The sequence below is a fragment of the Leiobunum rupestre genome, chromosome 7 (assembly GCF_980474605.1).
Source record: "Leiobunum rupestre chromosome 7, qqLeiRupe1.1.hap1, whole genome shotgun sequence".
Lineage (NCBI taxonomy): Eukaryota > Metazoa > Arthropoda > Arachnida > Opiliones > Sclerosomatidae > Leiobunum > Leiobunum rupestre.
In genome coordinates, this window is record NC_143390.1 from 28,285,083 (window position 1) to 28,311,679 (window position 26,597).

Consider the following 26,597-nt stretch of genomic DNA (forward strand, 5'->3'; position numbering starts at 1 on the left):
GGAATTATTTACTATACAATCGCATTAATAGTACTAATGTACCTTGAAAGTTATCGATGGCGCCACCCGTATAATGATAGAGTTGACGGCTGAGTGCGCCGACTCGAAATTTCAGAATTTGTTTCGTGAAACCACGACTTCCAAAAACGCGCCTATGTCATTCTAACGGTACTATTCTCCAATTCAATGGCGAAAACGGCTCGGCGTCTAGTTATAGTGATTGAATCATTTAAGTACATACTCTTTTAATATACGTAAAGCGAGATACACGAAGAATAATGAAAGAGATGGAACGATGCTACAGCAATTTAAAAATCCCATCAAACCCGCTTACTATTTTCTCGTCGTGGATTCCACTGTAATGAAAAAAAAAACAAAAATAGATTTATTTTATCCCGACGAATACTAGAGAGTTGTTTAACTGAACTGCTTTTAACAACTGGAATTATTTATACCCAAATATAACAAACAATTCAAACAGCTAATTACTGAAATATTAACGTAAGAACAACCGACCCTGTATCACACGTTATCTGTACCCAACGCAACTTTAGGAATATTTGCTTGTGAAATTTTCATTTTCCTAAAACATATCACTATAATATTTACGACTTACCTAATTTACCCCTAAGTAAAAAGAAAAATCTGTAACATCTTTTTACTTAATTATTTTCGAAGATATTAATGTTTCAGTCATTACGTAACTTGAATATCTTCCACACTTTCAAAGCAAAACCAAGTAAATAACGCGTCGCCTGCTACTGCTTCCGTTATCGTGTAGGCATTTGACGAAGGATTCGTCGAATTTGTCCGCGAACGCAAAATGGATGATCATTTATTTTACTGTAAAAGTGTTGATCTCCAAATAGATAATTATTTCTACAACGAACTTTCAATTTTACCCCCTCCCCCACTCTCCATAGGTTCCTACGGAGGGACGGAATGAAAATCGCTTCTTACTTATAAATGAGGAAAGTCCAACTCGCATTTAGACCCCGTTTTTAATTCGAGTTGATATTTGGATTTTGACCCCCCCCCTCTCCATAGGTTCCTATGAGGGATGGAACGTAATTCTCTTCTTCCTAAAAAGTGGGAACGCTATCGGATCACTCGCGAACGCATTCGATTGAATATCTCCGCGCACATATTTCTCGACGAGAACGTTCTTCTATTACATATACATGTATATTAAATTGTATAATACTATATATAATATAAAATATAATATATATATCTCCGCGCGCACATTTCTTGACGAGAACGTTCCACATGTACATTTTATTAAATATATATAACGTTCTTCTTTTATATATATACATGTAAATGACATATATATAATTACCATGTATATATATAAGTGGAACGTTATCGTAAAGAAATGTGCGCGCGGAGATATTCAATCGAATGCGTTCGCGAGTGATCTGAAAGCGTTCTCACTTTTCCCTTCGAAGCGAGGTTCGTTCCTTCCCCCATAGGAAACTTATGGAGAGCGGGGGTAATGAAATCCAAACACATACTCGGGCTAAAAACTGGGTCGAATTGCGAGTTTAACTGTTCTGATATCAAACAATAGGAAATTCGAACTCTCATTTAGACACCGTTTTTAGCGCGAGTATATGTTTGAATTTACCCCCCCCCCCCCCGCTATCCAATGGTTCTTACGGGGGGGGGGGGGACGAACCTCGCTTCTTATTAATAAATGAGAAAAGAAGTCCAACTCGCATTTAGACCCCGTTTTTAGCGCGAGTTGCTATTTGGATTTTGACCCCCCCCCGTTCTCCATAGGTTTCTACGGGGGAAGGCACTAATCTCGTTTCTCACTAAAAAGTGAGAACGCTATCAGATCACTCGCGAACGCATTCGATTGAATATCTCCGCGCACATATTTCTCGACGAGAACGTTCTTCTATTACATATACATGTATCTTAAATTGTATAATACTATATAGAATATAAAATATAATATATATATATATACTTGTATATCATATATATATACTTGTATATCATATATATATACTTGTATATCATATATTTATATATATATATATATATATATATATATATATACACTTGTATATCATATATTTATATATATATATATATATATATATATATATATATATATATATACTTGTATATCATATAACCTATGGAGAGCGGGGGGATGAAATCCAAACACGTACACGAGCTAAAAACGGGGTCCAATTGCGAGTTTGACTTTTCTAATATTAAACAAAAGGAACGAGATAAATATACGTATATTTTTTTATATTTCATATTATGATATACAAGTATATATAAAATATAATATATATATAATAGATAAGTCGAGCTAAAAAATAGAGACCCAATTGTAAAGTTGGGAGTTCGATATTATTAAAAACTTCAGGATAATTGTATGAATGTAGCGCTGGCCAAAACATTAACATAATTGCGTGGTTTAGGGATAAGATTAACGTTCTGGTTGAGAAATGCCCGCGCGAAAATATTAAACCAAAATGCGTTCGCGAGTGATCTGAAAGCGTTCTCACTTTTTAGTGAGAAGGGAGTTGCGTGCCTTCCCCCATAGGAAACCTATGGAGAGCGGGGGGGGGGGATGAAATCCAAACACGCACTCGAGCTTAAAACGGGGTCTAAATTAAAGTTGGACTTTTCTAATATTAAACAAAAGGAACAATATATTATATATATATTTATATATATATGTATATATATATATATATATTATATTTATATTTATATTTATATATATTATGATATACATGTATATGTCCGTGGATAGTGAGAAGACGAACGGTCTCGTCGAGAAAATCCCGCGCGGAAATATTAAGCCTAAATGCGTTCGCGAGTGATCTGATAGCGTTCTCACTTTTTAGTGAGAAGGGAGTTTTGTGCCTTCCCCCCATAGGAAACCTATGGAGAGCGGGGGGATGAAATACAAACACGCACTCGAGCTAAAAACGGGGTCTAAATTAAAGTTCGACTTTTCTAATATTAAACAAAAGGAACAAAATATTATATATATATATATTTATATATATATATATATTATATTTATATATATATTATATTTATATATATTATGTTATACATGTATATGTCCGTGGATAGTGAGAAGACGAAAGATCTCGTCGAGAAAATCCCACGTGGAAATATTCAACCTAAATGCGTTCGCGAGTGATCTGATAGCGTCCTCACTTTTTAGTGAGAAGGGAGTTTCGTGCCTTCCCCCATAGGAAACCTATGGAGAGCGGGGGGATTGAAATCCAAACAGATACATGAGCTAAAAACGGGGTTCAAATAGGAGGTTGACTTTTTATAATATTAAACGACAGGAATTTCGGAGGATGTCTCAATGTGCCCCCCCCCCCCTCCCCCTTAGTAACCTATGGAGAGCTTGGGGGTGGATTAAACAGATAACTCGAGCTAATGTGAAAGTAATTTTAAAGCTACTTAGAAGATTTATCTCTCATATGTAGTAATATAATAACCCTATTTTTTATAAATGCATTATTTTTTTTTACTACCACTTTTAAAGGCATTGTAATAAAATATAAAGTGAATGGTAAAGACCAATTATGGTAAATGGCGATTATCTACCAGTTAAGTTGCGTTATACATTTAAATACAAAGAAGATATATATATATATATATATATATATATATATATATATATATATATATATAATGAATTATCAAACATTATACCTTACTCATTTTCATTTTATTTTATTTTTCCAAAGGTTTTGGATTTCAGTTTCGGTCTTAACCGCATTCGTACCTAGTTTGTAACGACTGCGTTCGAACAAAAAAAAATTCATAAGACCCATGGCTTGTATAAATTCTTTTGGATAATCAATTTCGAAAGTGTAGTAATACGCTACTAACATTAGCAGTATATTGGTTCTCTCTATATATTGTTCTGTTATTGCCACGCTGTTTCCCAGTCCAACAATGGCCGCTTTTTTGGGAATGTTTGCGTGAAAACAAACAATGGCCATCACATGCCCTTGCATCAGGGAATTACGTTCCTCTTCAAAATTTTCAGGCTAAATTAAAGTTTAAATATTTATATATTTTTTTAAACGGTATAAATTTCATATATTTGGAAATACAAGATCTGAGAAACAAGGTTCAAAATATTTTTGTTCAAATTATGTTAAAATTAAAAAAAAAAACTCACCAAGACTTCTTTTACTATTGGTGTGGATTTAAGTCCTTTTGTGTTTGTAACTGCGACCTTTTTCTCAAATAGAGCCCACGCCTCAAAAGGTTTTCTTTCCAACTTATTTGCGCGGAAGGGATAAAAAAAAATGCCACGCTTAATATCTACAAATTAACTTTTAATGCATAATCATACCTTTGAAGTGATGTCAAACTTTGTGATTTCAACTACAACGTCCATAAATAATTCCAGCTTTTCGATCAAACTGTCATAACGCGTAATTCCTATGGTGAGTCGGAGTTCCACCAGAAACTACAGAAAAATGAAAAAATAAAATTACTTTGGGACTTTTTTTTAAATGCCAATTGATTGGAAACCGAGTTACATAGTATACTTACCGCTTTCGAATGGTTAAAACATGGGTAGTGTTTTAAAAATTCAATCATGTCCAGATTTTTCATAGATTTTAAGAAAACGGAACGATTGGGAAAAGTTTGTCGTAGTTTTGCTCTAATTGAACTCCAATCCACTTTTGGTTTCTGATATTCTTTTTTAAGTTGAGCAAGAGCATCTACATATTTTTCATCCGATATAATATCTCCTTTAAACTTGTTTCTATTGTTCCTATTTAAAAAAAACATACATTTTTTTAAAAATTTAAGCTCGTATTTTAGTGCAGAATCAAGTCCATTCTCAAGCTCAAATTCTTTTATACACCTGTTTTTAACGGCTCTCTTTTTAGAAAGTAATTCGACATTGTCTGTTGTTACGCTCATTCCAGAGACAACACTTGCTAATTTTAAAAAATCTTTTGGGTCTTTACTATTAGTGTGGTTTTTTCGTTTGCTTCTTTCCTTTCGGATTCTAACACTCACTGCAGTTGTAAATGTCGACTGATAATAATAATTAAAAAAATTAATGAAATATGCGAGTCAAAGATTTAAAAAAAACATGATAACCATTAATAATTTATATATAAAAAAAAGATTTACCCAAGCCTTATTTCCAGGAGCTTTAATGCACGGATATTTATCGGTCATTTTCATACCAATTTCTGCGTATCTACTTTGGCTACAAACATTTGAATTTTTTACATAATGAGCTGCACATTCACGAATAAAAGCACTCCAATAATCGTGCTTGACGTCGAGTATTCCAGTTTCCAAAGCGTTCGAAATTAAAGGCGAAAACTGTGGAAAACTAAAATCCTTTATACAAACCAAAAAAAAAAAAGAAAAGAAAAAAAATTGGTTAAACAATAAATATTGTAATGTAATATTTATAATTATAACTACCCGAAGATAGACTCCAGACATTTGATAGATATTATACTTGCTGTAATTGGCTTAGACTAGCTTTTGTTAACTATGTTTAAACTACCTTAAAGTGATTATTGATATCTATATATGTGGATATGAGAACGAACGCGAAGTGAAAAACCTTATCTGTAAGTGTTTAGCATTAACGATCGTGGTAGGACTGCGTAAGAACGCTTTGACATCGTTTTCCCTTGCTTATACTGATCAAGCTCTTAAACCAGAAGATTACTTTTGTCCGGTTTAAGATCCGCCCGAGGTACACGGCAGATGATCTTTAAAAAAAACACACACACGTTTGATTGATGCATCAACCAACAGAAGCGTCAAGGAAAATAGCTATATATACTATGAGATCCTATATATCAAGAGACCTATAAGTTGAATGATTAAGCGGAGCGCTTCCTTGCTTACGACTATTAAAGGATTTTTTTTCTTCTAAATATGGCGCGGACTCTCAATAACTATTAAAACCGAACGTCGCTAGATTTGTTTTTGCCAGGCGCGATTTTTGAAATAACGCTAATCAGTAAAATCAAAACTAAAATCACGAATACAGTTATAAATATTGGTTTTAAAGCTCCCGATATAAAATTATTTACGCCGTGAAATAAATCTATGCCTGATTGTTTCGCGACATCAGCTACTGTATCTAAAATTGACGGATTAATTGAACATTGAAACGTGATATTATCGGCGTATAGCGAGGCGTCTATAAATGTTGTTGACGTGGGATTGTTACCAGGCGAGCACAAACGGCACGGAGGTACCACGCCGTTTTCAATATCCGGGTGCGTTAAACCGCAAACATCCAACGCTGGCTGGTCAGTCATCGCGTTTATAACTTTAGCGACGTCTTCGTATTTATTGTCGATGACGGCAGCTAATTTTGAATTTAATTCGCTTACAATAACTCCGGCTGCTTTAGCAACGACAATTTTACGCTGATCCGAATCGGGAAGAGTCGCGACTTTCATTAGCGTAAGAGTGACGTTATAATACGGTAACCCGGTCGGACACATTGTACCGCCGCTACCAATACACGAATAGGTTTGAACCTTACACGACGTTGTTTTATTGTTAATCGTTGTTAGCATAAAGCACCCTTTTCTTTCTTCGGTAGCTTTACTTAACCAATCCACAGCCACGTATACGACACCCAAAGTTAGACCGATAGTCGTTCCGGTTTTAAAATGGTTCAATAAGGTGTTTTCGATTTTCTTCACATCCGCTTTCCCCGTTTTGGATAATCTATCCATATTTTCAACCGTCGTATCTAAATACGGTCTGGCCCTTTTATACGCCGCGGCCAGATCAGTCACGTCTTTAAACGCCTTTTCTGGCGTATCGGCCACTATTCGTTTAAACGCCATATCATCGGCCGAAGTGACTGGAATTTTTTGTTTCGATATTTTGACAATAGCCCGCAAATCACCTTCGCGTAATACTTTATTAATTCGGCCAACAGTCTCGTCTCCCACACGCAGAAAGCCATGTTTAGATTTCGTAACTGGCAAACTTTTAATCGCGTCTTCGACGGACTTAATTCCAATATTTACGCCCTTCAAAAGGTTTCTAGCTTCCGTTACCGTAGCTTTATTTAAACCCGACAAGCCTTTTAATTCTCGTAGGAAAGTTTTAAACCCTGGCGCCGCGGCGTAATTTGTCGTTTTTTTTACTGCCGGAATCGACTTTTTCGCTCGTAGCATCTTTTAATTTGGTTAAAATTAAAATAAGCGTTACCAAAACAAAGAATAAAGCGAGTAGCATCGATACCGCCGTTTTTTTTATTTGTTTTAGCCTCGGAAATATTTCATTTCCACAATAAAATAAATAGTAAAGTAAAGAAAAACACAAAAGATATCAGCGTACTATATTGGATATTTTTATTATAATAAAAGAAAGACAACCTTCGAGATACGCAAAAAATTATAATAAAAAGAAGGGAACAAAAAAAAGCACAATTCTAAAGTATAACTAATTATTGGTTGTGCAATAAATGGCGTTGAATCTGGATTATTTTTGGATATTCTAGATAGCTGTCGTATAGCAAATTGTTACTTAATGACTGGTATATAGCGTGTCTTTCAATCGGTGTTTGGGGCTTCCGAGGAATTAGAAATTTCGATTGGAGATCCCGTTATTGTAAAAACCGCAGCTTTTTCTTCTTCAATTAATTTTTCGTAATCGTCGAGTTGTTGGTTCAACGCGCCGCTTTGATCCTGGTTAATAACGTCCATTTTGATAATCGAATCGTCAGGTATATCGGCAATTTCGGCATCCAAACAATAAACTTTATCGATATAGCTGCGAATATTTAAAGTGTTGGAATCGGTCCCGACGCAACCAAAACTACTTATGACGGCCATGTTGAATCCCGAGTCAAATTTGGTTTTTTGATCAATTTTTGATATAACTTTAGAAGATAGATTTTCCAAAGTCATTTGTAGCTTGATACCCAATCCAAAAGTATCGATCTCGGTACGATATCCCGTCATTAACGAGAGCAGTTTTCCAACATCATCCAAATGCTCTATATTTGTAAACACGAAATCCTTATTTATTCTTGATCTTAGAATTACGGTAACTGGCCGAGTAAATACGCCTTTTACGCCGGTATAGTCCATTTTTTCATTTTGCTTTACATATTTACTCACGGTACCGGCAGAAACGTTACAAAACATCAACGCAAACTCGGAAGGTACGCAATATTTGGTAAGTTTTCCCACTTTGAATAAACCTTCGTGTTCTCGATAAAATGTCAGCTTCAATAACGGATGAACGGTTGTAATTTTCCCTTGTTTGGCTTTTTCGGACGGATCACTCGCCGCCAATCGTTCCTTACGTTGACGTCTCAGTACGTTGAAATTAATCTTATTGCCAGCTTTAGGTAAATTCAAAGTTGACGAATTGAAAATACGTTTCAACTCGCCTTCGGAATAAAACACCTGGACGGCCAAACAGAATACCGTATACACCTCGAGACTTGGGTATTTGGCGTACAATTCCGCGTATTTTTGACGATACATCGAGCACAGCAAGTTGAGCGTATACGCCGGATTCATGAAGCACGGACTCTTCATATATAACGTATATAGGTAATCTTCGTCATCAATCAAATTCATAGAAGCGAGAACATCAAAATCGTCTCTCATAGATTGACTTATCAAATCGCCAATACACTCGTCTTTCGATTTTATATCGACCAGGTTTACGCATTGCCTCCTGTTACTCGGCGAGTTTCCAAAGCTCATACCGCTATTCTGCATGAAATTTGTTAGAAAAGCGCTGTTTATCAAGTTAGCTTGCGACATGACTTGTTGCGGCTGCATTTTCTGATTAGGTTGTTGCTGCATCGTTTGATCTGGTTGATGCGTCGCGTTCGAGGGTTGTTGCTGGAATTGTTGAATATTCGGCATTATGGGCATTGGCGTCGCCGCTTGTATCATTTGGGTTTGATTCTGCGGTAAACTCTGATCCATCGCGATGATTGGATTTAAAAAAAAACTAAAATAAAAAATTGGCGCGACGTAAATATTATATTAAAAACGAAAACGGCAATTTTAAGACGTGATTGGATCGGTTGCTCTTGGTTCAAAACGTTCCGTCGTTACGAATAAATGATATTCCACTGTACGGTATTTATATAGTAATTCTGAATATTATAACGCGTTGAAAAAAAAAGCCTCCGTTGTAGGAAACGGAAAGTTTAAACGGTAATACGTATATATAATTAACATATGGCTTCACCGAAACTTACAGATCGCGAGAGCGCGTCAAAACCGTCATTATTCGATGTTTCGCCGTTAATCGACGTGGTCAATGTTTCTATGGCGCAGTTTAAGCTCATCGATATAAAAATGGTTGTTGAGCGGTTTCAGCCTATACTCGACGAATTTTGCGCTTTAACCGAATCGATACGTGATGGCAAACCAAAATATAACACGCTATTTAAACGATTTGTTAAATTTCTTTGTGACGTATACGATTTAAAAGTAAACCCGATGTACGTGAGACTAAACGCTTACGATCCGGGGACTTGGGGTCCATTGTACTGGTCATTCATGCATTCGTCTTCGATTTTATTAACACACGCGTTTGTAAACCGTAAGACTGACGATCTTTTAGATTTCCCATCATTGGTTTATAATATCGATTCCATATTGCCATGCTCTTTATGCGTATCGCATTATGCCGCGATAAAACGCAACGTCGAAATAAAAGAGTGCGTAAGAAATATTTCTTTCGGATTTGTCATGTCGGGATTGCAAGCGTTTCATAATATAGTTACTGGAAATGTCGATAGAACCCAGGAGTACGCGAATCGACCCAGCAGGCCAACATTCACCGTTGTTGATTTTGCTCAAACGTATAATTGCATCGAAATGATAGACGCGTCGTTGAAAAAGTCCGATACCTACGTACGAAACGTTTTAGATTGGCAGTCGGATACGCACTCGATTTTAACTACGCTATTGGCCGTTTCGACTCAAAACACATACGTACGCGCTTCGTCTCTAATAAAACGAGTGTTATATGACGATGAAAGCGCAAAATCTCCACCAATATATACCGAAGAAGAATTGAAATTTGAACGAATGACCAAAGACGAAGTGCTAGAGCAAATAGCGCACGCCGTATTGCTGAATTTGGGCGGTAACGCTACGGCAGTTAAAGAGAATTTAAACCTCTTTAATGTCTCAATTTTCAAATTCTATTCTCGTTTTCCAGAAGTCGTCAAGGCGTTATTGAATAACGCGAACAATGTCGAAAACGGTAAAGACGAATCAAAGCCGGATGAAAGGAAAGTGTTATCCGTTTTAAGTGAAATTCATAAAAATATGAAAGCAAATTCTACATTATTACAACCATCTATAGAAATTACACAGCCGAACCAAGATTTGCGCCAGAAACCGGCCTCATCCCTCCCCCAATCCCTTTAACGATTAAGCTTGTGACACATAATTCAATTTCGTTTGAAAAGAACAACCGTCGTCGTCGTTATTAACAACGAGTTAATAACATTTAAAAAAATACCAGTGGCGTATGTTAAACAATATGGTTGTCGTCCACTCCACTCTACATACTTTAAAAGTCTTCAGATTCAAATAATAAGATTTTCATTTCTTTTTCTAAAGTCTCCCCAAGCCCTCCCCTCCGCCATCCATTTAATGAAATGAAAACAATCTGTAATATATGATATAATATATTTTACATCATAAACTGAATAATACATTATACATAATACATAAAAATATTTATTGATTTTATATCTGTGTCAATATAGTCAAATTCTAAATTGAACTGCTTGGCAAATATTCCAAAGCGTGGCTTAACTTAAATTTACTTCAAACTACGGTATACGCTAAGTACCCCCCCCCCCCGAAAGCGAAGATCTCTCTCTCTCGCTCTCTCGTAACGAACCTTTTAAAAAACTGAACGAACGTATATTAAAATCGTTTCAAACATATAATTTATTGAAAATTAAGCCTAATTCGTTTTTTTTTAAATTGTTTTCCCCCACGGAGAGTAGACCACCGAGTATCCCGGGAGCTAGGAAATTGTTTCTCTCTCGAAAAGAAGCTAGCAAAAATTCTTTGAAACTCGTAATTCCCGGAAAAATAGCGCTGGTGGGTTTTTCGGCGCTTTGGTTGTTTCGTTGGGGCGGGTTTTCGGCGGCAAGGTTTTCAGTACATAGCTCGTTTCGGTGGTACTGTGGAAGAAGGGTCGGTGATTGCGACAAAACTCTATCAAGTATAGCTGGTAAGATTTTTATTTTACGCATAAACTGAAACTCCGCTCCTTAAACGCAATCCTCTCTATTTTTCAATTTAGGTTTGAAAGCGAGCCATTTAATTTGTCACTTACGGAAAACCTCTATTTACGCCACCGTCGTAACGAATTTCCATCACGCAGTAATATTTCCCGAAAAGCTAAACCACCCTCCCCCGTCTCCAAAAACAAAACACACACACACACACAAGCCGCATTTATACGCTTGGTATCCACCTTTGGAACTATAACCTTCAGTCAACAACCAATATACTTGTTGAGTAAAGAATTTGAAGTATCAAGATGATGATGATTCCGGCCTTTCAGGGCACGTTAAAGTCCGCCTTGAAAATACCAACGTATGTCATCGACAACTCCATCTTTCGGCTACATTATCGAGTGACGGCTTTCTTTCTGCTCGTTTCGGCGTTGTTGGTGACGGCGACCCAATACTTTGGTGATCCCATCGACTGCGTGGTCCATAAGAAAAATGCCGAAAAAGTCATCGACGCTTTCTGTTGGACACATTCCACCTACAGTCTGGTGCGCGCTTTCGATAAGGAGGTCGGAGTGGATGGCGTAGTCTACCCCGGAATTGACAAAGCGTCGAAGAAAGACCCTTTGAAACACCATTCGTACTACCAATGGGTGTGGGTCATACTGTTCATCCAATCAGGGATGTTCTACTTGCCAAGGTGAATTGTTAGAATTAAGTAGAATCAGAAATCTATATCTAATCTCTTACGTGTAGACTCTTACCGTGTTTTTGGTAAAATCGTGTATGATTTCTTTGATTGATGAAAATGCGCGAAAGGTAGGTATTAAATTAAACCGAATTAGGTTTAATTTGATCCGAGATAACTTGAGCTAAAACGAATAGACTTACGACGAATTGAACTAGATCGAGCCAATATAATGAAGGAGGTAAATTAGTAGTTTAATTATCTAAATTTAATTGAACTAAATAAAATTGAAGGGGAATGAATCGGGCTTGGCTACAGCAAAATAAAAAAAACGATATGATTTGATTTCAGGTATTTGTGGAAGGTTTGGGAAGGCGGGAGAATTAAATTTCTGTCCGAGGGACTGTCCTTCAGTGGCCTCGGAGGAGACGACACAACCCCAAAGAAGAAGATTATTGTCGACTATTTGACGCATCATGGCGAGCTACATCGATTTTTCATTGCCAAATACATCATTTGCGAAATTGCCAATTTCGTAAACGTCATAGTGCAGATTTACTTGGTGGATGCCTTCTTGGGTGGAGAATTTAGGGAATTCGGTACCAAAGTAATCAAATTCGCGTTGGCAGGAGATTCGCCCCACAGAACGGACCCGATGATTAAAGTGTTCCCTAGAATGACCAAATGCCAGTTCTACATCTCTGGTCCCAGTGGGGACATCGAGCCTGTGGATTCGTTTTGCATTTTGCCCCTGAACATTATCAACGAAAAGGTTTTCATCTTCGCCTGCTTTTGGTTCATCATTTTAGCGACAATAAGCGCGCTAGCATTGGCGTACCGCCTCGCCACGTTGGTCAGTCCCGCCATGCGCACCTACTGCCTCAAAGCCCAGTGCTCGCTGGCGGACGACGATTGTTTGCAAGCAGTCAGCAAGTACTTGCAAGCTGGAGACTGGTTCTTGCTGTATCTGTTGAGCAAGAACGTAGAGCCACTCTTTATGAGGGACATCCTCGTGGAAATCCGAGAGAGACTTTATGATACGCAGAGGAACAAGCACGCCATTAAAATGGAGAAATTGAACGCGGATGAAAATAAATCAATTTTGAACGATTTTCTCATCAATGACTCAATAGAAACTTTAAAAATAAATAAATAATAGACACTGTATGAAGTCAAAATTACGACCAGAAAATGTATAAAAAGAATTTAAAATTATGACAAAATTTAAACTTCCTTTGTCCAAGTTCAGTTATATTTTACTATTAATTAATTAAATAATTATCTAATTAATTCATAAGTAATCTTGTAATAAAAACCTTATTGAGAATAATTTATGAATTCACCAATAAGACTTCCGGCAGAAACATATCTTCCACTGGAAACACGTAAAAATTAATGTTTTAAATAAACAAAATTTATTTTTTTGGTATTATCAAAACAGATCTTGAATTTAATTAAGTTTTAAAATAACCTAGTGCGTTTTTGGGAATTTCGTATTTTCCCGCGCGCGTAGACCGAGAGAGAGACTACATCCCCCCCCCCCCCGAGGGCGAGAAAAAATCTAACTCTCGAAATGAAGCTCCGATATGTTTTTCCCCACAGTGTGGCTATTACAATGATTTAATCGGTTAGATCTAAAATGTGGCGCTTCTAATACCGACGAAATGCAGAAATGGCTTTTCAGAACCTTGATACTGTTTCATTCGAAATTCGAAAGGCTGGATTTTAACGCTTCCATTAATTTTCGGAAAGTTGTGAATAAATGTGGATTTAGCGACTCCGAATGCCCGAACCGGATTAAATATGATCGATAATTTAAAAATTACGAACTGCTGATGCTTTTATACAGTATGAATGATGGCGTCGACGTTTCGAAGCACAAATTCTTCGAAAGCGACATCTTTAAAGCGTACCTCAAAGAAACAAGATGGCATATTAGTATGGTTGAAACGATTTGTTTGTTAAATTTCAACATGCTAATAAAACACGATCGAGATAAAATGCATCTCGATAGATTAATAACGTATGCGAACAAGTGGTTAACGAAATAGCCCTCGATCCTACAAAAAAAACAAAGCAAAGATACAAAAATAATAAGAATGAGCTCGTATTGTACCCCCCCCCCCAAAAAAAATTTTTGCAGTGTATTACTTATTTTGTTTCGATATATTAAAGAAAAATATTTCAAAAATGTATTTTATTTTATTTTATTTTATTTATCGTGTACATAAATATATATATATATATATATATATGTATATATATATTATATAACTACACCCGCTATATTACAGTATAATGATCGATAGCGTCGTTTAATCGGTCGTTGGAGCTGATTAGTTTCAAGTTTAAATCGTTTAGGTTTTGCAATCTAATTGTTAAACTTTGCATTTTCCGTTCCAACTCGAGAAGTAGCTGTTTCGTTTTTCGCTGTTTATTTTGAAACACCATAAATGCTTTTGAATAGTCGCATACTGTCTTTTGGCGTTGGAATAGAATTTCATTATTTACCGAGTTTATCTTTTCTCGTATTGGAGTAAAGATGTAATCGTGAACGTAAATTGAAAATGATCGCTTATATTTTATTTCCGACGAATCTATTAATAGCTGTATACCACTTTCGTGAGTAAATATTGTTGCTGGATTAATTGTTCGGTTTTTGACTCGTTCTGATACGTTCAAGTTTGCCGCTGTTCTAATCCAATGTCTCGGAATGGTTTGGATTATCGCTGAAGTTGAGTCGCGATATTGTAATATTTGAGCGAATGGTAGGGCTTCGTACAGTATCGTGTTAGATTTATGATCGGCATACGTATGCAATCGTAATTCGCCTAGAGGCGGTTTAAAAGTTTGACAATATATTTTCGCCATGGTATTTTCGATTTGATGTTTTTTTTTTTACAATTTACAAAGTATACACGAGTAGTTTCCAAGATTCTGGTTAATATTATACGAATAAATGATAGTTGAATAAAAATAAATATAATAAAAAATAACACATCGAGATGTTGGTTACGGTGTTACGACGCGTTTGAAGCTTACTATAAAACTTTGCTGTTTCTTTCACGATTCAATTTTACGAAAGGATTTTCTCGAATATCCGTTTTCCTATATAGGACAAAAAAAACCTTATTAGACTAAAATGTTCATACTTAATAACTTTGATGGTTTCGAGATGTCATCACGAGTGCTGAAATCTGCGTATTTTTTATATTTACCGAATAATTAATAAGAGGAGTAATTAAAAACACATTTGGTTGTTATAAATTGGTCTGTAGACGCGATCTTGTTGTTCACTCGATGGTTCTATAATGGCGTTTAACACTATATAGTGGCTGTAGCGACGCTATTCGGTTTAGTTACAGTACCGCCTAGAACAAAGTTCACTAAACGAGCGCTCGCTTAAAGCGGCGCTTATGGGGGGGGGGGGGAGACATGAGCTAGGGCTGCTGCCAGGCCCCCGCTTGGCTTTAAGCGAGCGCTCGCTTAGTGAACCTAGGAGCAACAAACACAACACCCCACACAAGGAGAACGCAACCCGTCAAAAGTCGTGGATTTTCTTGCTTACATTTTTCATTGGCTAAACGCTTAAGCGCCTGCTGCCGTCGGATGGGGAAAATTCGGAAATTGTCTTCCCCCCCCCCGCCCGTAAAACGTTCAGCGTAAAGGCTCGTGACGCTCGTCCAATGAAATTCGTACACAACCCTTCGTTAGCGTGTTTAAAGGCTGGCTGCGTTCTCCTTGTGTTTGTTGCTCCTAGAGTGAACTTTGTTCTAAGCGGTACTGTATATCCATTTTTTGCGGTAGTGGGAGTTCGTATTGGGTGATATTTAGGAGTATAAAAGATCCGACCTTCGCGAGTGTAGAAACATAAATGATTCCGTATATCGTTCGTGAACCATCACCGCGTGTTAGAAATGACTTCTTATCCCATCGGGTCGCAATGTTTAGATATGTTTTTACCGATAATTTCCACTCCGACTATATTGAGTCCGTATAATTCGATGGATCGAGCTTGGACCGCGGCGGTCGAAACGCACTACGAGCTCAATGATCACCATCCCGAACATTGGGCTAAATATATGACGTACGGCGCTTCTATCGAATGTTTAGTAGATTTGTTGGTATCCGCGACGAGAATATGCGATAACTTTTCATCGGCTTTCGACGAAATGCAGAAATGGCTTTTCAGAACCCCGATACTATTTCATACGAAATTCGAAAAGCTGGATTTTAACGCTTGGATTAATTTTCGGAAAGTTGTGAATAAATGTGGATTTAGCGACGTCGAATGCTCGAAACGGATTAAATATGATCGAAAATTTAAAAATTACGAACTGCTGATACTTTTATACAGTATTAACAATGGCGTCGACGTTTCGAAGCACAAATTCTTCGAAAGCGCCATCTTTAAAGCGTACCTCAAAGAGACAAGATGGCATATTAGTATGGTTGAAACGATCTGTTTGTTAAATTTCAACTTACTTATAAAACACGATCGAGATAAAATGCATCTCGATAGTGTAATAACGTACGCGAACAAGTGGTTAACAAAATAGCCCTCGCCCCTACAAAAAAAAACAAAGCGAAGATACAAAAAATAATAAGAATAAACTCGTATCGCACCCCCCCCCCCCTCTCCCCAAAACAATATTGCAGTGTAATGCTTATTTTGTATCGATATATTAAAGAAAAATATTTCAAAAATGTATTTTATTTTATTTTATTTTATTTATCGTGTACATAAATATATATATATATATATATATATATATATATTTTATATAACTACACCCGCTATATTACAGTATAATGATCGATAGCGTCGTTTAATCGGTCGTTGGAGCTGATTAGTTTCAAGTTTAAATCGTTTAGGTTTTGCAATCTAATTGTTAAACTTTGCATTTTCCGTTCCAACTCGAGAAGTAGCTGTTTCGTTTTTCGCTGTTTATTTTGAAACACCATAAATGCTTTTGAATAGTCGCATACTGTCTTTTGGCGTTGGAATAGAATTTCATTATTTACCGAGTTTGTCTTTTCTCGTATTGGAGTAAAGATGTAATCGTGAACGTAAATTGAAAATGATCGCTTATATTTTATTTCCGACGAATCTATTAATAGCTGTATACCACTTTCGTGAGTAAATATTGTTGCTGGATTAATTGTTCGGTTTTTGACTCGTTCTGATACGTTCAAGTTTGCCGCTGTTCTAATCCAATGTCTCGGAATGGTTTGGATTATCGCTGAAGTTGAGTCGCGATATTGTAATATTTGAGCGAATGGTCGGGCTTCGTACAGTATCGTGTTAGATTTATGATCGGCATACGTATGCAATCGTAATTCGCCTAGAGGCGGTTTAAAAGTTTGACAATATATTCTCGCCATGGTATTTTCGATTTGATGGTTTTTTTTTTAATATTTACAAAGTAATCACGATTAGTTTAAAAAATTCTGGTTAATATTATACGAATAAATGCTAGTTAAATAAAAATAACACATCGAGCTGTTGGTTACGGTGTTACGACGCGTTTGAAGCTTACTATAAAACTTTGCTGTTTCCTTCACGATTCAATTTTACGGGAGGATTTTCTCGAATATCCGTTTTCCTATATAGGACCAAAAAAAAACTTTATTAGACCAATATTTTCTGACTTAATAACTTATAAAAAAATACGCAGATTTCAGCACTCGTGATGACATCTCGTAACCATCCATTTACCGAATAATTAAAAACACATTTGGTTGTTATAAATTGGTCTATAGACGCGATCTTGTTGTTCGCTTGATGGTTCTATAATTGCGTTTAACACTATGGCTGTAGCGACGCTATTCGGTTTAGTTATATCCAATTTAAGCATCGTTGATTTTTTAGTCATAGTAAAGTGGTACGAACGATTGGATGAATGAGATGACAATGAAACGTTAGCAATGTTGACCGTATGAATTTCATCGATATCGTTATCAATCAAACCCGGCGTAGCGTAATAAAACAATATTTTATGAAGTTTAGGTAACGAGTTATAATACTTAATCTTTTTGTTTTCGTCTTCCACTATAACGTACGTCGTGGGCTCGTCTAACCAACTACCGACCCTACAGTGGCTATCGTATACTTCTAAACCAACGCCACATGCGATTGCGTTTTTAAGTTCTCCAAAATTGATGCCTGGATTTGAGCTAGCGACATTAACAGCGAAAGAATGAACCTCGCTCATTAAAACTTTCCCGCTTGAATCCAAGAACAACGGAATATTTAGATTCGAATCGGACAAGACGTAAGTTACGATTTTATTCCAGGCATTATTATCTCCGTCTATAAAATTGGCTGGCTTATATATAAGCCCAAACAATCGAGCGTGCCCATTACATAGTAAATCGAATACGGGGTCTCGACACGCGCTTACTTGTTTAAAAATACATTTTATCTCTTTTGGTGGATTTTTCACTTGGTTCGTGCAACTAAACAGTGACATTGTCGCCTTGTTGAATAGTTTGCAGTTATTTGGTATAATAGTATAAACTAACTATACTATATTTTAGATAGAAATTACAAAAAAAAAGTTCGCTGCGACCGCCGATATATGATGGGGATAAAAAATGGATCGACCGTTTTGGCATATTTCAAACGAGGACTCTACAAAAACAAGCCTAAGAATTATAACGTTTATGTTGATGGCGAGTTGATGAGATATAAAGGAATGATTGACGAAAATCTGACCAAGCATAACGCCGAAGAAGCTATCGCCAGTACATCGTACGACTACATGCGAAATATGATTTCCACGATCGAATTGTATTTGGGTCGACGTGCCGAAAAAGTCTTAGTTTATATGGATGGAACCAGAGTCGCGAACAAAGTTACCGATCGACCGGAATTTAAATTTGACGCTGGATTGATACGGAGTACGTTTAAAATGTTTTGTACCGAAAATAATTGCACGATGGTGGAGTTGGATTACGGGGAAGCGGAGTTACAAATGTATAAAAACCGAAATACTTCACGCGAATTGAACGTTTTTATTACCGGCGATACCGACATGCTATCGATTTGCTATGGCCACTTACCAAATATTAAAAACCAGGAGCAGTTCGATTTTGTAAGCGACTTTTTGGACCAAAGTTCCAAGGACTTAAATGCCGCCAAATCTACCATCGTGCACGATTACAATTTCGTATATCCCTTAGATGTTGAATTGACAGATTCGTGTATGTGGTTAAGTATCGGTAAGACCATCACCGCTATAGGATTCGATGGGTCCGCGCAACGACTAATGTACAACCCATTAAGTTTCAGAACCTTAGTAGCATTATGCGGAACGGATTTCACAGTTTCAATGTTTACTGAAACTTTAATTAATGGAATGTTTAACGCCGTACCGAATGATATAAAATTTATAAATGCGTTGACCGATGTTAATGAAATTGCCGCGTGTTTTTTAACACTGGGAATTCGCTCGGGTGGAACTATTAAACGCGCGTCCGCGGATTCATCCGGCTCTTTCGATTTAGCGTCCATAGAGAAGATGATTCAGCTGTACGTAGAGTACGTTACTACGGGCGAAATGACCGAAGACACTATACCGCGGCCGGATACCGCCTTAGCGACTCGTCATTATTTATACGCGATGCGAAGACAAGATGATACCTTCACGAAGGGCGTAATAACTGCGTGGGCGAAATCAATTACGTTGAACGAAGCTATCGACAATTTCAAACAGTACATCGGGACGTATATACCTAGTATAAACTTAAAATTAAAAAAGAATCGTCAGAAAAATTACATTGTACCTCAGTGTCCGGCACTTGCTGAGAGTCGAATCGCGACGTTAAAAGAAACATTGGTACGTATACAAAATAAAACCAAATTTAACAATCGAGTGTGTATATAAATTAACAAAATTATCACTACTTTTCCCCCCTCCTCCCCCCCCTCCCCATCGCAGGATGATGGTGATGGAGAAGTTGCGCCGAGATCGACACCCGTAAAGAAGCGAGTTTGTCGAGTATTGAGCTTTAGCAGTAGCGACGAAGAAGATTCTAAATTATATTCGGTAAAAAAATGTAAAACTATACAAGATTCTAGAATTCAATTTCAAGCCGTATCGGGTGATAATTTATGTATAAACGTACCTAGCGATTCAAATATCGAATTTGATAAATATTAGCTAAGAAAAAAAAATACGGTCGAATGTTCTATATTAAGCTATCAATCTACCTAAATGTACGTACGCGCCTTTGTCGTCGGAATCGAAATCTTTGTACATTGGGTGTTCTATTAAAGCGTTTTCGTTACTAGTAAATTTTATAGACACCGATGACATTTGACTACCTTCTCGAGTAAACTGATCGTTGGGGCACGGCAAATGATTGCCTACGTCTTCCAACGTGGAATACAAAGTAAAACATTTATACGGTACAGTTATTATTTTTCTATTTCGTACGTCAGTTTTAACAGATTGGACAACGTTGGAACACTGACTTGTTTTATCATTAGGATAGATATTCCAAACTCTAGTATCTTCCGGATTTCCGCAATGGCACTCGAAAGAGTCGCCATCTTTAAATACTGTTTTGACGTCAGGGTGAGCTCCGTACACTAGGTCTGCGCAATAATTTGATAATGGATGAAAGCGATTAAATGGATGTTCGACGTATCGATTGCCCCGTATATCTTGTCCGTTGAATTTACATCGGAACCGGTACGATCCATCGTTCAAAATTTCATTTTCATCGGTAATTATCGAAGTCCACGGGTCAAATTTCCGATTTAGTTTGTAGTCCCATAGATAATTTTGAGGATCGTTTATTAATTTATTATTGCACGCTACTACGGTCGTTCCTAATTTACCACCAATAATGTTTGGAAATTTAGAGCGACAGATTATCGAATTTATAGTCATCATAGCGTATGTAGTTTGCATATCGCATTCTGGTCGTGGACCCGTAATACAATGAGCGCCAGGTTTCAATAATGTCGTACGGTATACGTAAGTTTCGTCCTCCTTGACTTTTAAAACCGACGCCGAATCATTCGCGCAAATTTGAACGCAATCGTTGTTGGATCCATCTTGACCAATGTAAACGGGACCTTTGCCGCAATTATTCGCTTTAGCGACTTCTGGATTTGTAGATATGATATTTAAACCCGGTATGTTATTAATTCCAGAGCCATTTAATAGCGTAGCTAAAGGCCCGACTCTTAATTTTTCGGCTAATTCGTCGTTTCGTTTTCCAATGTTTTTGTCGAACTTATAATAAAATAGTGTATATAGTAAAAACACTATACTTATAAAGAATACTACGGTACAAAGGATATATCGCCATCTGAATTTATCGTACATAATGAATTCGGACGACGCGTTTACTCGAGCGGCTCTATATCAAAGTTGCAAACAGTCTAAAATATTAAACAATATCGATATCGAAAATGCGGACTTACAAACTTTGCGAGATTTAGTAAATAGGTATAATTCGTTATCTATTAGAGAGTTGCCGGTGATCATGTCGAAGCTAGCGACTAAAGCGGCCTTAGAATTCTTGACGGAAAAAATGCCCAAAATGAAAAATTATATCGATCCGAATAATATATCCGTGAGATTGGAAGAAGACGAGTTAGCCTACTTGCAAAACACCGAATCTAAATTTAAACCCAATTTATACGTTATTGTTATGAAAAATTTAGCAGTTAGCGTTTTAGGCACGTCGATCGCGGCGTTCAAACAGCGACTTGTTGGTGGCGTTAATAACAACGTTATCCGAGAGTATAGTAAAATTAACGTTGCTTCGGTGAGCGAGCCGTTAATGGTACCGAATCCACCTAAGAAATATACAGACTTTGGAAAATCTAATGGGCAAAAACCACCATTGCCGACGTCCATACTGGTGGCTGACGGAAATGGACTATTTCCATCGTCATCATCCCCACCTAATAATAAAGTATCGGTTAAAACGTTGTTATCACCAAAAATAAATTTACAGTCGTCGAGAGCGGCACGTTCCGAAGAGCAACGAGCCATTCGAACTCAAAATCGAGATGCTATTATACAACAGCATCGTCGAATCAACGGAGGCTCTATCGATTTTGAAGAAGAAGAAGAAGAAGAAATAGAAGAGGAAAAAGAGGAGGATCAGGATTCTGACGTGGAATTTTATGATATCCCCGTCTACGAAATTGAGGACGATAAATCAACGCGCGTCCACGAACGCGACGATGCGGATAGACCAACTCATTTAGGGAACCCAGATTTAACTCTTGATATTGAAACTGAAGCCCAAGATAAAACATCAAATATCAATGTCGAGTTTGAAGAAAATGATGTAGTTTCGACTAATAATCTGCACCTCCTCGACGATGATATTGCGAGTGAACGTTTCGAGGACGAAAATCGTGAGCGATTACAGGACAAAGAGCTAACGCTATCAACGACGACCTTTGATCAATTGAAACACACTCAGTTAAACGCGTGTACGGAAGAATTTATAGATTTGGTGTCGGCGGAATATCCGAGAGAATACGATCATAGTAGCAATAGCGCGTTTAAACTTAACGTAAGGAAACACTCTAGTAATAATAAAATGCTTAATGTACCGCTGGAAATTGCGGGCGATAACGATATCGAAGAGTATTTGTTTACAGATGATTGATCGGTTCGTTGTATTGTTAATGTTTGATTTTGGCGCGAGCGTTACGGTTATATTTTTTTATTTTTTTTCTTTAGTTATGTATATTTTGCCATAATTTGGTAATATAAAACCCCTGTCACCCTTTCGTTTGAACGCATTAGACGTGAAGATGTCGAATCAATCATACGCGACTAATAATATCGTCGTATCTCCATTTATAATTAATTCAGAAAGCAAAGAACTGTATATTCTATACGTCATTAGCATAGACATTCACGACAAGTATAGTGAAATATTGAATACTTCCGACGACCCTAAATTCGTGGAAATAGAGTCTTTGGATATATACATCCATAATGGAGCTTTCACGTCGATCCAATACCGAGCGCTGTCTGGCCGAGGATATAAACTACCTCGCATCGCGTATTATCGAAGTCGCGAGCGATGAAACTATCGAACCGCAAGCGAAAGGTATCGCCCAATTTATGCTATTGTGTCGCGATTTAAATTTGCGTCACGCGCTAAAGCTGATATCGAAGCCGGGGGCTAAGACGATCATCGACAAATTATTAGCTTGCGAAAGTGATTTTATGGGTCCCACTCCGAGAGCGTTTGGCGTGGATATTGTCGCGTATATTTCAGCTGATAAAATTCAACAATCGTTGGACGTTAAACATCTCCAAAAAGAAATTGGAGTCGATATTATCAACAGAATATCGCCTATAATTAAAATTGATTTACTGTATACTAATTCCGATTTTATTTGGATTCGATTTCATAGCCATCATTTCGATATCAACATTCCGACCGCGTCAATAGTTTGCGTACGCGACAGCATTTATGAGGCGTATATTTCGAAAACCAAAAACTCGATTAAAGATACCTCGACATTAATTAATCGTATAGAATCCGAGTATAACGGTTGCGTTATATTTTGTTCCGAGCTTCCTTATTTTATGTACAACGTTTTGTTGTTTTTAAGTAACTATGTAAAATTTACTTGGTGTTACGTGTTAAGTAAAGATAGTTTTGATCCGAAAACCGCCGACGAGATTCGAGTTATGGCGATATACTTAACTTACGGATTACAATTTATAACCACTAAAAACTTAACAAATATGTCCTCGTATACTCACTCACCGCTATCGGCGTATACCGGAGAGAGACCAAAAACTGCCCTGGCAAAATTCGATCAACAAAAATCGTACGTGAACGAAGGAAGTAGAGCGATGCAAACTACTAATAAAGGTTCCGATATCGGCGCGCGATCGAACTATATCGAAGTTGTAACCAAAATAAAAATAAGCGATAAATGTCTCAACAATATTATATAACAGTAATAATATATGTGTGATTTCATACATAATTCAATTTTGATTTATATAATCGTTTTACTTTTTATTCGGCGTATATGTTTTAGAATAAAACGTAATTTTTTTGTTTACTTATAAAATCGAGCTATAAAGTTTTATTATGAGCGTTTACATAAAATTTGAAAAGTTGATACTTTAGAAATGAGCGAAAGCTGCAACTATCCACGTGAGATTCCCCATAAATTGTAGACAGTTTATTATAGTTAGGTAAACTCCTATCCCCGTAGCTCCCCAAAACAACGGATATTTGCTATATCTTGCGATCTTTTTTAAACATTTTAAAATTTTATATTTCCCGGAATTTTTATCACGCGACGCATTTAAAGTGCCGGCAATGCTCCGTTCAAATTTATCACACGTAGCTGACAAGGCGTTCATTTTGCTCGCAATATTTACAAGCGCTACTTTGGAGAAACCGTCATGTTCATCGCGCTGATTGTCGAAATCCGTTATAGGTTCGATAATTTGGTTCGTTTCGATGATCGGCTGGGTGATATTATACTCGTTAATATCGATATCAATATCTTTCAGGTTGACGTTCGGCTCGATGAACGCCTCGATTCCGCCGTTTTCGCCAATAAGGGTATCTTTATCCGTATGATTTAAATTGGCGAATATCAATAATTCGGTGTTCGTGCCAGAATTCGTCACCGCTTTCATTTTTAACGGCTTCGCCCTTTTCTTTCGCGATAAAAACTGGTCGTGCTGTAATTGCTTTAATTTTGAGTTAATTGGCGTATCGACCAATAAATGGATCCTTCGTAATTGCCTTTTAAACTTTAGATCGTTGCGCAATCGTCTAGTTAGGTTTTGGCTTCGAAATTTACCCGAGGTGGTTGGATTTGGTGTTGAATCGTTGCTTATATCGTTGGTAAGTTGATTCGATTGCTCAGGTCCTTTAGAATTAATTAATAATTCGCTGCCGACAATTAAATCGGATTTTTCGTGATTGAGAAAAGTTTTAATTTTAACGTTATTACTTTCATTTTCGTTTTTATTATCGAAGCTCATTTTGTTTCAAGTTTTTAAACAACCCCCCCCCCCCCCTGAGACTGCGTTATCGATGATGAATTTATCGATTACTTATCACGCCCATATATTTAGCGATGAAAGAGTACTTACGCGATGAAATTGAAAATTATAGATAAGAAAGAGTTTCTAAACTCGATACACGACTATATTATAGAGCAATATGAAATACTACCGCGAGATTTTGAAATAAGCGTCGATATTGGTCTCACATCATTGGCGTACTCTTGTGAAAACGGAATTGCAAGTTACGAGTGTACAAAATTTAATAAAGAACTCCACAGTCACGATAGCGAGGACGTTTTAGTTTGTTGTAGCGAACCAGACATTATAGCGTTGAAATATTTAGAGAGTTCGATTTTCTTCGAGGCGAAACACCGCGTCATATCAACGTTGCATTCGTGGCTACCCTCCGCGACGTGCAATAGCGTGTCGATCACATTTACTAAGCCTATAGTGTACTCGCTATTTGAACCTTCATACGCTGCCTGCTTCTTATATTCGTCTACACCATTTTCGAGTCTTACTTATTATTATATAAGTAATATAGTCTATACGAATTACAATATAACTGAAAACGAAAAATTAATAATGGCTCGTTCTCGTAGCCGATCACTTAGTCGTAGTCGATCACGTAGTCGTAGCCGGAGTCGGAGTAGGAGTCCCGCTGGTCGCCGAACTAAAACCAACACCGGGACTAAGAAGCGACGTAAATCATTGACGAGTAAACGCGGGCGATCAGCAAGTCCGCCGAAGAAAGGCACTAAAAGTCCCAATCGAACCTCTACGCGGCGTCGTTCGAGATCGAGATCTGGTTCCCGATAAAAATTAATGCATTTTTTTTATTCCATTGAAAAAATATGTAGGTAGAATAAATTAAATTAGAAACCCGCATCACAAATGTAATGGAAATTTGTGGCGAGTATTTTACATTGTTTTTTTTTCAACGACACTTAACCCTCCAAAATAAACCACGTTTAATGCCGCTATATGATCGTTATATTTGACGTTTAGCATCTCTGCCCGAGAAAGTAGTCGATATTTTATTTTTCAAGACTTTATTTATATGGCTTCGTTTATTAATGTAATAAATATCTAAAAATTATGTAGACTTTTTTAATATCGGACTCGTGATTTAATATATGGATCTATTTTTCTACCATTCTGACGATTACCTTCTTCTATAGTCCTGCATAAGTTGCTTTGAGCGTTTATAAGTTTCGGTATCAATTCCGGAGTAAATTTAATTTTGAATAGCGACGGTACATTTATGCACGATTTCGTATATATTTCCGCCGCGTTAATGCTCTCTCGCAATTCGTCGCGCATTGATTTCATAGTTAAATTTGTTACCGTATCGATTGGTTTTGTGTTATTCGCGATAACTTTAGCAACGTACGAATCGTTAGAGTACCCTACGTGATTAGGTGTTACTCGAATTTTCAAACCGACCAGTGCCAAGAATCTAGCCACGAAATTTTGAGATAAATGGGATTTTGATTGGATATACGCGCGTAGACACGACAGCGCTTCGATATGGAATGGATCGTTCATTAGTATTCTTAATACGCCCGATTGCTTAAGAGATTCCAATATCGGTGAAATTGCTTGCACGGTTGTCTCGTCGGTAGTG

General features: G+C 37.0%; 2 protein-coding genes across 2 annotated transcripts; one reads left to right on the plus strand and one right to left on the minus strand.

Annotated features, from left to right (window-relative positions):
- Window positions 1-11,559: 11,559 nt before the first annotated feature.
- On the plus strand, window positions 11,560-13,095 carry LOC149935831 (innexin inx2-like). Its single transcript, XM_090153595.1, has 2 exons — window positions 11,560-11,951; window positions 12,291-13,095. Exons 1-2 carry the CDS (start codon window positions 11,560-11,562, stop codon window positions 13,093-13,095), a joined length of 1,197 nt encoding a protein of 398 aa, XP_090009721.1.
- A 7,042-nt stretch (window positions 13,096-20,137) lies between these two features.
- LOC149935832 (uncharacterized) lies at window positions 20,138-21,442 on the minus strand. The gene is made up of 2 exons (XM_090153596.1): window positions 21,383-21,442; window positions 20,138-21,187 (listed from the first exon to the last, which is right to left on the minus strand). The coding sequence occupies exons 1-2, from the start codon at window positions 21,440-21,442 to the stop codon at window positions 20,138-20,140; spliced, it is 1,110 nt and encodes a 369-aa protein (XP_090009722.1).
- Between the last annotated feature and the right edge of the window lie 5,155 nt (window positions 21,443-26,597).

What these genes read in the sequence shown, in the direction of transcription:
- LOC149935831 (XM_090153595.1), top strand. Translation starts at nt 11,560, where the DNA reads ATGATGATGATTCCGGCCTTTCAGGGCACGTTAAAGTCCGCCTTGAAA. An exon ending in GGGATGTTCTACTTGCCAAG is followed by an intron (nt 11,952 to 12,290) that starts GTGAATTGTTAG and finishes ATTTGATTTCAG; the next exon opens with GTATTTGTGGAAGGTTTGGG.
- LOC149935832 (XM_090153596.1), bottom strand. Translation starts at nt 21,442, where the DNA reads ATGATCACCGGCAACTCTCTAATAGATAACGAATTATACCTATTTACT. An exon ending in TATTTACTAAATCTCGCAAA is followed by an intron (nt 21,188 to 21,382) that starts GTTTGTAAGTCC and finishes TTTTATTATAAG; the next exon opens with TTCGACAAAAACATTGGAAA.